Source organism: Cnephaeus nilssonii (assembly GCF_951640355.1).
Source record: "Cnephaeus nilssonii genome assembly, chromosome: 5".
Classification (NCBI taxonomy): domain Eukaryota; kingdom Metazoa; phylum Chordata; class Mammalia; order Chiroptera; family Vespertilionidae; genus Cnephaeus; species Cnephaeus nilssonii.
Window position 1 is genome coordinate 19,080,987 of NC_137076.1, and position 14,098 is coordinate 19,095,084.

At 57.4% G+C, this 14,098-nt stretch overlaps 1 protein-coding gene across 14 annotated transcripts in view; it reads right to left on the reverse strand.

Annotated features, from left to right (window-relative positions):
- The window catches only part of MYO9B (myosin IXB), an 87,285-nt gene that overhangs the window by 1,967 nt on the left and 71,220 nt on the right, over nt 1-14,098 (reverse strand). For 8 of the 14 annotated variants that reach the window (XM_079770940.1, XM_079770949.1, XM_079770945.1 and 5 more), the window contains 19 exons: nt 13,844-13,993; nt 13,594-13,760; nt 12,079-12,924; nt 11,255-11,321; nt 10,747-10,871; nt 8,167-8,300; nt 7,737-7,927; nt 6,226-6,324; nt 5,931-6,104; nt 5,778-5,819; nt 5,515-5,626; nt 4,495-4,568; nt 3,871-4,063; nt 3,623-3,751; nt 3,279-3,384; nt 2,977-3,108; nt 1,558-1,681; nt 1,036-1,083; nt 540-685 (listed from right to left, as the gene is read on the reverse strand). In XM_079770940.1, the coding sequence (XP_079627066.1) occupies nt 540-685; nt 1,036-1,083; nt 1,558-1,681; nt 2,977-3,108; nt 3,279-3,384; nt 3,623-3,751; nt 3,871-4,063; nt 4,495-4,568; nt 5,515-5,626; nt 5,778-5,819; nt 5,931-6,104; nt 6,226-6,324; nt 7,737-7,927; nt 8,167-8,300; nt 10,747-10,871; nt 11,255-11,321; nt 12,079-12,924; nt 13,594-13,760; nt 13,844-13,993 (3,059 nt within the window). Of the gene's footprint in view, nt 1-535; nt 686-1,035; nt 1,084-1,557; nt 1,682-2,976; nt 3,109-3,278; nt 3,385-3,622; nt 3,752-3,870; nt 4,064-4,494; nt 4,569-5,514; nt 5,627-5,777; nt 5,820-5,930; nt 6,105-6,225; nt 6,325-7,736; nt 7,928-8,166; nt 8,301-10,746; nt 10,872-11,254; nt 11,322-12,078; nt 12,925-13,593; nt 13,761-13,843; nt 13,994-14,098 lie in introns of all 14 variants that reach the window. The other 6 variants (XM_079770946.1, XM_079770950.1, XM_079770944.1 and 3 more) reach the window with 2 other exon arrangements.

The following is a 14,098-nucleotide window of genomic DNA, read 5'->3' on the forward strand; positions in this document are numbered from 1 at the left end:
AGCACCCCATGGAAAGTGCCAGGGCAGTATGGGACAGAGCAGGACATCCTGGTCCTGGATGGGACTCCCTGCCTCCAGAACGCCCCGGCCCCGCTAAGCTCACAGGAAGAAGGTGTCGGGCTGTTGAGGGAAGCCAGGCATCTGGCCCAGGACTGAGCAAGCGAGGAACTCCTGCCTTAGGACTTTGCACGTGTTGTTCCCTCTGCCTGGAGCACCCTACTCTGTAAGACTAGGGTGGCCAGGTGCCCTGGGTCACATGGTCTCCTGGCACAATTTCACACTCATATCTCAACTGGACACAAATTAGTCAGTCACCCTAGCTACGGCCACCTTCAAGACAAAGTCTGAACATCACCCCTGTTGCCCTTTCTCTCCAGTGGGCACCATGGTTCCCTGTGGAGAAGAAGGAGTTTAAACAGCGCTCCAGGCTGTGTTTTAGGACTGAGCCTGCCCCATTGGCTCCAGTGCATAGTGGAGGGACTGGTGGATGGGGCTGGATGGTGCAGACGAGGGCGGGAAGGGGACAGAGGGACACTTGCTTCTCCTCCTTGATGGACTGGATCCGCTCGATGAGGATCTCCTTCTCCCGGTCCTCGTCCTCGTCGTGGCCGGCTGCCTCCTCCTCGGGCAGCACCCCCAGCTCCTCTGGGCCGCTGCTGCTTCCCCGGGCCGTGGGGCTCTTGTTCTGCAACGGAGAAGCAGCAGGTTTGGCGGGCCCTCCGGGCGAGTGGGGTCAGTGCTTGTAGGTGGAGAGAGGGTGGCGTGCGCAGCCCCAGGGGTGGTTAGTTCTGCTGTGGCTGGCTGGCTGGGCTTAGTGAGGCTTCTCCAGGAACCACTCTTAACCAAGTGGCCCTGGCACAGCTGGTTAGTTGTCCTCAGCACAGGTGGCCAACAGGCAACAGGCCTCCCCCAGCATGCACTTCCAGAGGTTAGGACATGCTGGGCCTACCCTACGGGGACCCTGGGGGCAGAGGGGAACCCCAGCATGCACTGCACTGAAGACATGCAGGGTGGGCCCACCAATCGTGTACATACCAGGACCCCCTCATAGGGAGACGAAAACCCCAATTTGAGAGGCCATGGCTGGGGGGAGAGATGAACAGAGGGTGACCACATGGGACCACGACGAAGACACCGGTTGTGTTATGGTCACTGAGCCACATCTGACCATGGGGACAAGGACAGGGTCCTCCCATGGAAGCCCAGGACCTTCCCTCTAAATCCCTCCCACCCCCCACACTGGGGCCACTTCTGTGGGATCAGTTCCCTGTGGGCGGGGCCCAAGTCAGCAAGGACCAGGGCTGGAGGATGAAACACCACCCACTGGGTGACAGTCTCCCACTGCCCTGTGAGGGCAGGGCAAAGAGACAGGGCAGGGCAGTGGTCATTGGGCTGAGGTAGGAACTGGCCCCGGACCCAGCTGCCTGTAGCCAGGGGTGTTGGTGGTAAGGGAAGTGAGACCCCGTCCTGACCCAAGCCCTGCTCACAGGGCCACTCCCACCCAGGCCATGTTCCAGCCACACCCCCGCGGAGGACCCCACCACACCAAGTGCTCACAGTGTTCTGTCGCAGGAGCGAGAGCCTGCGGAAGGCAATGCTCTCGGCGGCCTCCAGCTGGCTGATCTCCTCCATCTTCACCTTGTACTTCCTCATCTGTTCCTTGATCAGCATCTCTACGCACCTGTGGCGAAGGCCCATGGAGAGGGTGACTCAGAGACGGTGCCAGGGATGGCAGGCCTGGGGACCTGGTATCCAGGGAGGTGCTGGATGGAGATGGCACCACGGCCAAGGCAGAGACCCATCCAGAGACTGGGCAGGGCCAGGGATATGGCTGTAGCTGCCATCTTGACCGCAGCTGACTGGCTGGGTCACCTTGGACGACTCACTCCACCTCTCTGAGCCTGAGTTCCCATCTCAACAAGCCTCCTTGTCTGAAGGAAGAAGTATGCACAGAGGGTTGGAGTGAACTGACTCTTCAGTCACGCTGCTGCAGGGTGGGGATTATCTCATTTCACAGAGAAGTGTGAAGTGCAGGGAGCCTGGGAAACTTGTCCTAAGGACTGCAGGCAGCTGGCCCCCGGGCTCCAGAACATGCACTGTAACCGGCAGTTCATCTGCTCAGTGGTCAGGGCCAGCCTGGAGCGGTCAGTACTGGAGGGACTCAACCCGGAGTATTCAGCTCGGAGGGCACTCAGCCTGGATGGACGACCAGTCACACTCATTCCGTCACCAGAAGCACATAAGGGAGAAAGGAGGATGACTGTGCTGGAAGAGGCTGGAAGCAAATCTGTCAGGCCAGGCCAGTCCCCTCTATGCTCACTGCCTATCTGTCACCTTTCACTAATTGTGACAAGTGTGGCCTTGAGCTGTACTGTCAGGCCTTCTTGGTGTGTTTGCCTCATGAAACCACCTGCAGTGACAGGTTCTTGTTTTCTCAAGTCACCTAAACTATGTCCTCTTAGTGACTGATGTCTGACGATCTTCTGAGGAACTTTAAAAAAAAAGTTTTTTAAAAAAATATATTTTTATTCATTTCAGAGAGGAAGGGAGAGGAAGAGAGAGCTAGGATCATCAATGATGAGAGAGAACTATTGATTGGCTGCCTCCTGCACGCCCCCTACTGGGGATCAAGCCCATAACCCAGGCACGTGCCCTTGACCAGAATTGAACCTGGGACCCTTCAGTCCTCAGGCTGACGCTCTATCCACTGAGCCAAACCAGCTAGGGCCTTTTGAGGACTTTCTGGAGAATTCTGCAGAAGGCTCAGGGGAAAGGAGAAACCTGGAGACCAGCGCTTCTGTTTGCTACCAGCTCTCTGCTGCCGGAGGGGAATACCCTGACTGCATGTCTGCCCCTCACCCTGGATGAGGGGTGAGGTCTTCCCCTCCTGCATAGTCTTCAGCCTCAAAAGAACTCGGAGGGTTCCCTGGCAGGGCCGTCCAGAGTGTGTGGGGGTGGGGCTGGCCTGGCACTCACGTGGTGATCTTAAGGACGTCCTTCATGCTGGTCAACGGGTCTGAGTTGTCAGGGCAGCGCAGGAGGCAGGGTGCGAAGATGATGGCCAGTGCACCGGGTGACATGCGGTTCACGTCCTCGAGCAGGGCCACCCTGTGGCAGCGAGCGGCAGTTAGGGAGGGGGTGGTCGGGGGCTCCCCCAGACCCCTCAACATGGGCCCACGTCCTGGTGCAGAACCAGCAGAGAACACTCGCCCGGGAGTGGGCAGTGGGGGCTCCTGCAGGGACCCCCCATCCCACAGAGAGTGGCCGCGGGCACTTGCTTGACCAGGTGGAAGATGAGCCGCTCCAAGGAGTTGTGATTGGCTTCCGGCAGGTGCTCCAGGACGGCATAGATGGCGGCCAGTTGCTCCTGCTTCTCTGGCAGCTCTAGGAAGGCCAAGGCATCAGCTTACCAAGGGCCCCACCTCAACACACCGTGGGGACAGGAGAGCCTCCACCGTGTGGGTAAAGAACGCAGGGCCACAGAGGGGTCCCAGTCTCACCCCAGGCCTTGGTTTCTCAGCTGTGACTGGGTGGTCCCGCCTCCCTGGCTGGCCGCAGGGTGCTCATGGCTATGACCCCGACATCAACCACCTGCCTGCCCTTGCCACCATCACGGACTCACCCACAGCTCGGAGGAAGTCGCCATACTGGGCGAAGGTCATGAGGGGTTCGGGCAGCTCCCTAAGCCACTGCTTGAGCACCCCGGTGATGGCATGGATGGGGAAGTTATCCAGCTTGACTGTCGAGGGGTCTGAGGGAAGGGCGAGCAGGGCCGGTGAGTGCAGGCAGGAGCCCTGCATGGTGCCTTCCTGCTGCCCACCTGCTCTGAACGCCTGCCTGTACGCAGGTCCCACCTGCCGTAGCACCCACCTGTCTGCAGCGCTTGCCGGAGCTCCCGCGTGCGGTTGGCGGCGCCTGACTTGCGGTAGAGGCCCTCGGTGTATAGGCCGTGCATCTCCACGTGTTCCAGAAGCTTCTCCAGTACGATGGGCACCGAAGCCTTGTCACTGGTTAAGCTGTCCACGCACACGCCGAAGTGGCCCGGCTCGGTACCCGGCTCGCTCTGCAATCCCGGGGGATGGGGGCGAAGCCTGGGTTAGCTGTCCTCCCTGGCTGCCCTCAGGCCTCCTCTGTGGGCGCCATCCCTCTCTCCCTCATTCCCCATTGCAGGTTGCTGAGTGCGCTGGGCTGCAGAGGTCAGATCAAGGGCGACGGGGCAGGGACTCCCTATGAGGAGCACCCAGGGTCCTCTGAGAGCAGTCAGTCCCAGCTCCTGCCTCCGCCCAGTGCTCAGGACCCCGCCTTCCTCTTGGGCACAGTGAGGGGGGATTCCCTCCACTACCCAGGGCAGGGAAGAGCAGGGCCAGGCCTGAGATGCTACACAAGCCTGGCCCCTGCCTTAGGGGCTCAGGCAGAACCGGATGTGCTTGGTTGGGGGCACCTGGCCCTGAACCTAATATTGTTTTGCAAAGCTCCCGGCCGCGGTGGGCTCACCTTCCTCCCACATGGATAGGAGCAGTAGGTCTGAATCTTGTGCATGCACTTCTTGTGGCAGGTCATCTTGCACACTAGGAGGTCACAGGTGGAGCATTAGGGACCCCAGGTTCCCGTGGCTGCCTGTCCCAATGGCTAGGGGGACAGGGACCCGCCAACTGGATTCTAAACTTGCACCACACAAATCTCTGCCCTGATTCCCAGGCCGGGGGGCTGTGTTGGCAGGTGTTCGTAGCTGCTGCTCCTCAGAGCCAGCCTGGCCAGGGAGCCAGGAGCCAGGGCTTAGGGGCCTACGCCTCAGTCCTGCCAGGGGGTAGCCCTGAGGATCTGGCCTGTGATAGTGGTATGAGTGATGTTGCTTTGGTTTCTCCCAACCACACCCGACACCAGACTAGGGGAATGTCATGCATGGAAAGAAGAAATCAGCTACAATAAAAAGTAGGTGGCACCTGGGTGCACCCTCATCTCAGCACAGTGACAACTGCTGAGGTATTTATGGCAGACAGGGGAGGGAGAGCTGCTCACACATGGCCCAGAGGGAGAGGACACCCTGTGTGGAAAGAAAGCCAGGCCGGGCTGGTCCCAGGAAAACGCAAGTGCTTGGTTGCCTCCTGTCCACCTGACCGAGGGTCTGCTGGTGGGGACTGACTGGCTTCCCCTGGGACATGTGGGAGGGGCTAGCAGCTCAGGTGTGTGCACAAAGGCCCAGAGGTGGGACATAGGGTGACCTGCTCTGGCGGGGGGTTGAGTGGGTGAGATGTGGCTGGGGCAGTGTTCTGGAAAGATCCATCCTGGGGCTTGGGGGGAAGGCTCTGGTGCTCAGCAAGGGGTTGGGAACATGGTGGCAGGGTTAGGGGCACTGTGGGGGGTGAGAGGGTACCAAGGGGGTCAGGAGGTACAGGGGTAGTCTGGAGATTTGGTGGAGGGTCAGGGGTCACCATGGGTTACAATGGGTAATCGGGGGTTTGGTGGAGAGGTCAGGGGTACAGTGGTGGGGGGCTGGAGTTCTGGGACACTCACCGCTGCAGATCAGGGCCTTGTCCATGAGCCAGATGTAGGAGAGGCACTGCTCGCACGACTGCGGGATGCTCACCTGGTAGCTGGCGAACACGTGCCCATTGTGCTGCTGGACCTGGGGACCGAGGAGGGTGCTGAGCAGCATCTCAGGGCCAGGGGCTACTCATTCACAGCTAGTGTCTTTAGGACTGGGCAGGAAAACACATGCTCGAGCGCGCGCGTGCACACACACACACACACACGCGCGTGTGCACACACATACTTACAGCGCGTTCCTGCTTCCGCTTCTTCTTCTGAGCTTTGCTTTGCTGTGAGGGAGTACAAGGCAGGTCTGTGTGGGCCCCTGGGGTAACCCTTTCCCCAGCTGGCCCCCCACACCATGCTGGGACCCTGCCCACACTCAGAGTGGCACCACCAACCTTGGGCAGCTCGAAATCATTCTTGGAGTGCCCACGGGTGAACTCATCCAGCAGGGACTGGAAGAGGTTGAGGACCAGGTTGGTGTCCTTCTCGCCACGCTCGGCCGCCAGGTTGCTCACAACAATCTGGTAGTTCTCCATCAGGTCCTTATAGCCGACGTGGATCTTCCCGTTCTGCAAGGATGGAAGGTGTGACTCCCCTGGACAGACTGATGGGGGTGGGGAGGGGGCAAGGTGCATCCTGGGGCAGGCCGGGTGATTGCCAGGGCCCCCCTGGGGCTGGGGCCACACATACAGGGACTGAGTACATGGTCTTGAGGTTGCTCCTGAACTTCTCTGTGGCCTCGATGAACAAGCTCTCGATGGGTGTCTTCTGGGAACGCAGGTCGTTTATCTGTCGAGGGCGAGGAAAGGAGAGACCCACTGACCCTGTCTCCTCAGATTGGCATCTGAGTGGTCACCACTCTGCCCCATCCCAAGCCCTTCCCCGAACCTGGGCTCACAGGATAAAATTAGGGCTCTCCGGCCAACTCGGTCTCTCCGGTCCATTTAGCCCAGGTTCAAACTGGTGACATTAGGGCTGGGTCACTCACTGGGGACTGCAGGGCGGGGGGCGGGAGTGGGGGGAAGGTTATTCTAAACAAAATAAGTTCATGGCCACAGCTGGGCTATGGCCGAGCCACAGCGAGGATGGTGGACCTAGAGATAGTCCAGTGGGACAGAGGTGTGTCTTGCCCAGGTTATTCCGGATCTTGGTGTTTGTTTCCTTGTGTGTGTGAGCAAGAGGGGCAACTGCCCCCAAAGGTCACTGCAATACAACAGATGAAGCGTCTAAGTGTCTTCTAATTGCAGGTTTCAAACGTCCTGGGCAGGAACCACAGGATAAAACACATCTGCTGGGCACCCAGCCCCCATGCCTGTACGCATGCACGTGAGACAATTCCAGCACAGGTTACAACCCCTCGCCATGGCCCCTGGGACAGGCTCATCCCAGAATCAGATGCTTTTTTTTTTTTTTTAAATATATTTTTATTTATTTCAGAGAGGAAGAGAGAGATAGAAACATCAATGATGAGAACCATGGATCGGCTACCTCCTGCACGCCCCCTACTGGGGATTGAGCCTGCAACCTGGGTATGTGCCCTGACCGGGAATTGAACCCTGGACCCTTCAGTCTACAAGCCAACGCTCTATCCACTGAGCCAAACCAGCCAGGGCTCAGATGCTTTGGATTGTAACACAGTTCTGCAGTGTGTCCAGCCCCTAATAAGACCTCACAGACATTTTGCAGAGAAATTTAAATAAAGTTGGCCCTCCATACCCATGGGTTCCACATCTGTAGATTTAACCAATTCAGAAGACAAAAACAAAACACAACACCCCAGAAAGTTCCAAAAAGCAAAACTTGAATTTGCCACGTGCTGAGCACAACGCTGAATCTGTGTGAGGTGATGTGTCGGCACACCCTGCTGTAGACTATATGAAAACATAAGGGACTTGACCGTCCACGCACTCTGCTCTCTACAGGGGCCCTGGAACCAATCCCCTCAGGTGCTGAGGAACACCTGTTCCTGGGCTGACCTAAACGAATATAAGTTACAAGTGGTCTTGTGTGAGCCCAGGCCAGGCTTTACAGGAAACGTCACTTCCTGTGTTAGCACGGTGCCCCTGGACTTCCTGTTTCCAGCCCGCTAAGGTGGCTCTGAAAACTTTGCTGGGTGGTGATAGCCTGGGTGGCCCCGCTGAGCCCACGCACATACCCCGTCCTGTGCGTGTCTCAGGCCCCCTGAACCCGCGCTGGCCTACCTTGTTGAGCAGGAACTCATCCAGGTACTTGAGCTCGTTGGCATTGGTGATCTGGCGGAACACTGACTCCCGCCACTTCTCTGACACCGTGATTCTGCCTATCTTGAGGTTTCGGTTTTTCTTCCCTTTGCCTCCTGTCTCCTTGGTGTGCTTCTCGCCCGTGGCGTGGCGGTGCTGGTGGCCTGATGGGGCTGTTGGGGAGAAGGAGTGGCTGGTGAGGGTGGGTTCTGGGGGGGACGATGGTCAGCCTCTCGGGGCCTGGTCACAAAGGGAGCCAGGACCCCTATTGCTGTGAACGGATCCACAACCAGAAAGTGCCTCCAAGGGAGGAACCAGCCCGGAGGCCTGTGCCCAAGGCCTCATTGGGGATGGATGACCCCAGGTGCCCCCGGGGCTCTGCCGCCCATCCCTGAGGCTTCGGGTGACCAACCTTCTAGATTCTTCTTCATGGTGACGGCTTCCAGCACGATGTGCCCGGGGACCGAGCTCTCTGTCTCCTCCGTGCCCTCCAGGCTGTACTTTTTATCCTTGTTCTTATGCAGGAAAAGTCTCTTAAATGTGGACCTGAAGGAGAAAGTCAGGGTTCTGTTTAAGCCGCAGGAAACAAAAAAAGATATAAGGCCAAGGAAAGGGCCACCTTACCATAAAGACAAATGCCCCTTTTCTTTGTTATTGATGGAATCCGGTGCTACCAAAAATAAGGTCAATTTTCGTGAACTGACGGAGGAGTCAGGTGAAAGAGCAAGATGCCAATCAGATGCTGACCCCATATTCATATAAAAAATAAATAAACCCTCCCCGTCCTCCTCATGATTTTATGGTACAAGATTACGGGGGAAAAATAAACACGAAGTCGTGCACTGTGGCTACTGGGTATGTGGGGAGGTGAAAAGTGGCCCCCCAAAACTGTGTCTACCCCAAGAGGCTATGAGCATGATCTTATTTGGGGAAGGGTCTTTGCAGATGTGACCACGTGTTATGGACTGTATGTGTGTGTCTCCCCAAATTCATATGCTGAAGTTGATGCCATGCGCCTGATTGTGTGCTGGTCGCCAGGGTGTCACCTCAGAGATCGTGATGGGCTGGGCTTGTGAAAGGATCAACATGCCTTTGGCTAGAGACTTACTACATCCATCCTTGGAAGAGGAAAGGAAAAACTTTAAAAAATTGCTAGTTCAGTCCTAGCTGGTTTGGTTCAGTGGATAGAGCACCAGCCTGCGGACTGAAGGGTCCCGGGTTCGATTCTGGTCAAGGGCACATGCCCAGGTTGCGGGCTCGATCCCCAGTGGGGGCGTGCAGGAGGCAGCCGATCAATGATTCTCATCATTGATGTTTCCATCTCTCCCTCTTCCTTCCTCTCTGAAATCAATAGAAAAAAAAAAAATATATATATATATATAAAAATAATATATATTTAAAAAAATTGCTAGTTCAAATCCAAATTCTTACTTTATGTATGTAAAATGTCCAGTTTGCTACAAGATCAAAGATCACCACAGTTTTTTTTGTTTTGTTAATCCTCACTGGAGGCTATTTTTTCCATTTTTAGAGAGTGGAAGGGAGGGAGTGGTGGAGAGGGAGGGAGTGGTGGAGGGGAAGAGAGAGACAGAGAGAGAGGCACATTGATTGGTTGCCTCTTATATGCACCCTGACCAGGGTCAGGGATTGAACCTGCAACCCAGGTATGTGCCTTTGGCCAGGAATCAAATCTGTGACCCTTCGGTGCCCGGGCCAATAGTCTAAACACTGACCCCAACGAAAAATAAAAACAAACAAAAACTAACTAACTAAATAAAATAAAATAAAATAAAATAAACGCTGCCCCACACTGGCCAGGGCAAGACAACCCGTTTCCAGCCAAGCCTAGACAGTGGTTCTTTGTGTAGGTTGTTAACAGGGTTGTGCCTGACAGGAGGAGAGGCTAACTCACAGCAGGCGGGTGACGGTTTAGAAGAACACAACACTAATTTTTGTTACGTCACAGAAAACCTTATCAGTTCAGTAGTTCTAGTTAATCTGCCAAGATAATGTAACTACATTTAATTTTTTGAGTATACAACAGTGATCTCCTATTTTGGTGTCAGTTTTTCAATGAAGTTTCAATTATTGGCAAAAAAAACACAATCATAGGCTGGAGCCTAATCCCCAATGTGATGTGATTAGGAGGTGGGGCCTTTGGGAGGTGAGTGGATTGTAAGGGTGGAGCCCTGGGGAATGGAATTATGCCCGCCGTTTAAGCTGCTCATTCTGTGGGAGTTTGTTATAGCAACCGGAATGGACTAACACACTAAGTGAAAGATCTCAAGATGAGGCCATCTGGGTTACCCAGGGGGGGATAAGTATCCTTATGAGACAGAAAGAGATGACACCGGAGAAGGTCATGTGACCACAGAGGCAGAGATTGAGCGAACGCATCCACAGCCAAGGGCCCCTGGAGTCCCTAGAGCCGGAAGAGGCAGGAAGCACGCCCCAGGACACCTGGATTCTGGACTTGTGGCCTCCAGCACTGTGAGGGGAAAGTCCCATTGTTTGAAGCCACTCTACTGGTGGCTCTTAGCTTTGGTGGTGGGGTTTCTCTGCAGTGGGGCCCCTGCCTCCCACTCCAGCCTGTTCTTCACCTCCTGCTCCACAGCCCACCCGCTCTGCTCTGGGATGGAACCATCCGTAGCACTTGGGCAGGAGCTTCTGGGGACAAAGTCTTGGCCTAGATTTTCTATCCGAGGACCCAGGAGGTGTTGGAGGTAGGGATGGGGCAGCTGGTTCTGATTCCATAAAAAGCCAGATGGAACCCATCTGTCCGGACCCAGAGGAGGTGACACACATTGGCTCCGGCTTCAGTAGAACCGTTTCATCCTGATGCTGCCAGGACCTGGGCTCCATGAGGGCCTCTTGTCATAGAACTGCTACTGATCAAGCACCTGCCTGACTCAGTTTCATAATTGTCATTGGTTTAGGAGACCAGACCACTCCAAAACTGGAGGCCTGAGCCACCCCCAAACCCCTCACTCACTTAGAGTCAGCCTGGGCGCCCGGGGACAGCCCTGAGTCGGTGCTGGTAGATGCATCGCCCGACTTCTTCTTCTGCACGGCCGCCTTCTTCGTGCTGGGCTCGCCATCCACGCTTTCCGACAGAGGCTGGGAGAGAATGGGGGCAGGTGAGCAAAGGCGGTGCCTTGCTGGAGGAAAGCAAGGGGTCCCGGCGTCACTGTGTGCTCTGTCCCCTGACGCCCCTTCTCACTCTCTTTTTAATGGATTATTTTAGAGAGAGAGGAAGGGAGAGGGAGAGAGATAGAAACATCAGTGATGAGAGAGAATCATTGATTGGCTGCCTCCTGCACGCCCCTATGGGGTTTGAGCCTACAACCCGGGCATGTGCCCCAACCGGGAATTGAACCAGCAACCTCTTGGTTCATGGGTCAACGCTCAAGCAGGTGAGCTCCCCTTCTCTCTTAAGCTGCCCTTTGGGGCAGAGGTGAGCCTGGACCCTGAGGGGACAGAGCTGCAGCCTGAAGCTTTACCTGAGTCTTGGCCTGGCCCGGGAGAAGCGTGGAGACATCACTGGTGGATAATGAAATGCGCCTCTCCCTGCGAGATCACAGAAACGTGGCTTTTATAGACAAGAAAGAGTTTGGATATATTTTTCGTTGTTGTAACTGGAGAGTAATTCTATTGGCATCTGATGGGTAGAGACTGGGGACGCTGCTCTGTACCCCGCAGTGCACGGGATGGCCCCACCGGAGAGCGAGCTAGCGCCAGGTGCGGCCCTAACAGAAGCTCGCCTCCACTTCCACTCTTCTTCCCTCCAGCCCAGTGGGCCTCTGGGACAAGGGTCTGGTACCGGAGTCCCTGATATTTAGGTATAGGGTCAGGCAGGGCATGCTGAGAGCTGGGTGCCCCTCTCACAGCTCCTGAGGAAGTGTAGTGACCCCATTCACTGATGAGGAAACTGAGGCCCGGGTCGGGTGGGGGGTGGGGAGTGGGGCCCCTGACCAGAGGGGCTTCGTCCCTTGAGGCCAGGCACTTTCTGAGTGAACACAGCTTATTTCAATGGGAAACCCAGGGTTCTGGGTTTTGCCAGGCAGCCTCAGGCAGGTGCCTCCTCCTTGCCAGACCCCCCTCCCTCCTTCCTCAGGGCCCCACACACCTGGTGTCAGCTCTTGGACATGGAGCTGCTCATGTATTTTGGGGACACCTGCACCCCACAGTGCACAGGGTGTCCCCACCCACAGAACAAGTGGGCCCCAGATACTGTGTGCGGCTGGTCCTGCTGCCAGACCTTTGGCCGCGAGTCCCCTGCCCAGCCTGCCCACTGGGATAGGACGAAGGGGGGTGCGGGGCTTACTCTGTGGCTGTGAGGGAGGTCCCCGTGGCCCGGTGCCGCTCGCTAAGGTCCAGGGACTGGCTCAGCACAGCACTGGGGCCGGTAGCCGTCAAGTTCTTGCCTCGCCACAGCTCCACGGCACTGGCCAGCCGCTCGGAGACCGGTTCCCGGTACCGCTGGATCTGGGTGGAGCCTCCAGGGCTCACAGGCCTGTCCTGAGCCTTTGCGCCACCACTCGGCTTGCTCTTGTCCCGGGGCTTCTCGGGGGTGGTGACGGGGGCCGGTGCATCGACCCTGCTGTCCAGAGCCAGGCTGGTGGGCCGTTCTGTGTAGTCCTGAGGTGCCTGCGGGCTTTCCCTGGGCACATTAGGAGGAGGCCCCCCGGGCTGATTTTCAGGAGCAGGGCCCTCGGCCTCCGCCCCTGTGTCTGCGAGGGCTTCATCCTCCCTGCTCTCCTGTCCGTCTTGGGGGAGGCGCTCCTCCTGCTCGGGGGAGGCCGTTTCGGAAGGTTCTCTAAGGGCGCTGCCGTCCTTGCAGGACTGAATGTGCTTGTTCTGGAGTTCCACGTGCTCCAGTCCTCTCTGCCGCCGGGACTCGCGCTTCTCCCGGCTGCTGGGCACTTTCTCCTGACTTTCCGGGGGGTTTTTCTGGGAAGAGGGAACCTTCTCGGGGCTGGGGCTCTCCTCAGGGTGGAAGCTCTCCGCAGGGGGCCCGTGGCTCAGCCACACCTCGGGCTCCAGCGGCGAATGCTCGCTGTCCTCCGGTGGTTCTTGGCTGGGCCTACCCTCGGCAGTTTCTTCCCTTGAGGCTTGCTGGGCTTTCCTCTCCTCTTCCGCCTTCTGCTTCTCTGCAACCATCTGGCGGAAGCTGGTGTGAGGAGAGTAAAGGGGGTGGGTTCAGGAACTACTGTACTTGCAGCCCCCAGAATCCACCCGGGTTGTCGGGCGCCTCCGAGCCACACTTTGGTGGGACCCGCATGCTGCTTGCCTGCTGGACAGCCAGGCACAGCCTCTGGCCCTTAGAGAGGCTTCCAGAAAGGGGGACCCTCCTCAACTAGGAAAGGGGATGGGGGAGGACCTGTCCTCATGGCCGTCCCTGCCCTAGGTTTGCCTGGCGAGTTCAGGGGTACCTTCATTGTGGGAGAGGCCTGTTAAGAAACCCCGGAATTCCTTTGGCCCGGTGGACACCCAAGCTGCATGTGTGCGGTGTAGTAGAAGGGGAGCCCAGGGTGGCCTGAACCCCCCGATTCCAGGTGCTCCACTGACGGGCATGGGTGGGCAGGTGCAGGGGTCCCTGGTGGTGACCAAATGCAGCGGATGGTGACTTGGGGCTTTGCCGTAAGCACCACCCACCAGCCCTAGAATGTCTCTTTGGGATTTGCATGACCAGATGGCTGGGTCCCACCAGTCCCTCACCAGCCTCCCTGCATTCAGAATGATATTCTGACAGCTCTACCTGTATCTCAGGCAGCTTTAGGGTGAGTGAACTTTCTGGCTTCTGGAACATTCTTGGGGGGGAGGGCCCTGTTCTGCTCACCTCTTGCGCTGCAAGTGCCCCCGGCAGAGGCTCTGCAGGCGGATGATGCTCTGCCTTTGGCGCCGGTAAGCTGCCCGATGCCGGTAGCCCCTCCACGTGGCCTGGAGGTATATGGCGGCCTGTGTCCGCTCCAGAGCCCGTCGAACGCGGTAGGACCGCCAGCAGGCCTGAGAGCAGGGCAGGTGTTCAGGGGCCAGGTGTGCGCCCGCCTGGCCAGCCCCACACCTGGGCCCTTCGGCCTACGCGATACCTGGATGGCAATGGCCGCCCGCCTCATCTGTAGGAAGTGCCGGCGTTCCAGCACCATCCGGAACCAGCTCTGCAGGAGCAGGATCTTCCGCACGACCTCCCGGTGCAGTGTTTCCTGCAGGGCCTGCCGCTCTGTCTCCTTCAGGAAAACCTGGGTAGGGGTGGGGGGTGGGGATAGGAGCGGTCAGAACCCGAGTCTAGGAGGTTTGCACAGCCACCTCGAGAGTGAGTGCTGACTGACCTGACCAAGGGGAGT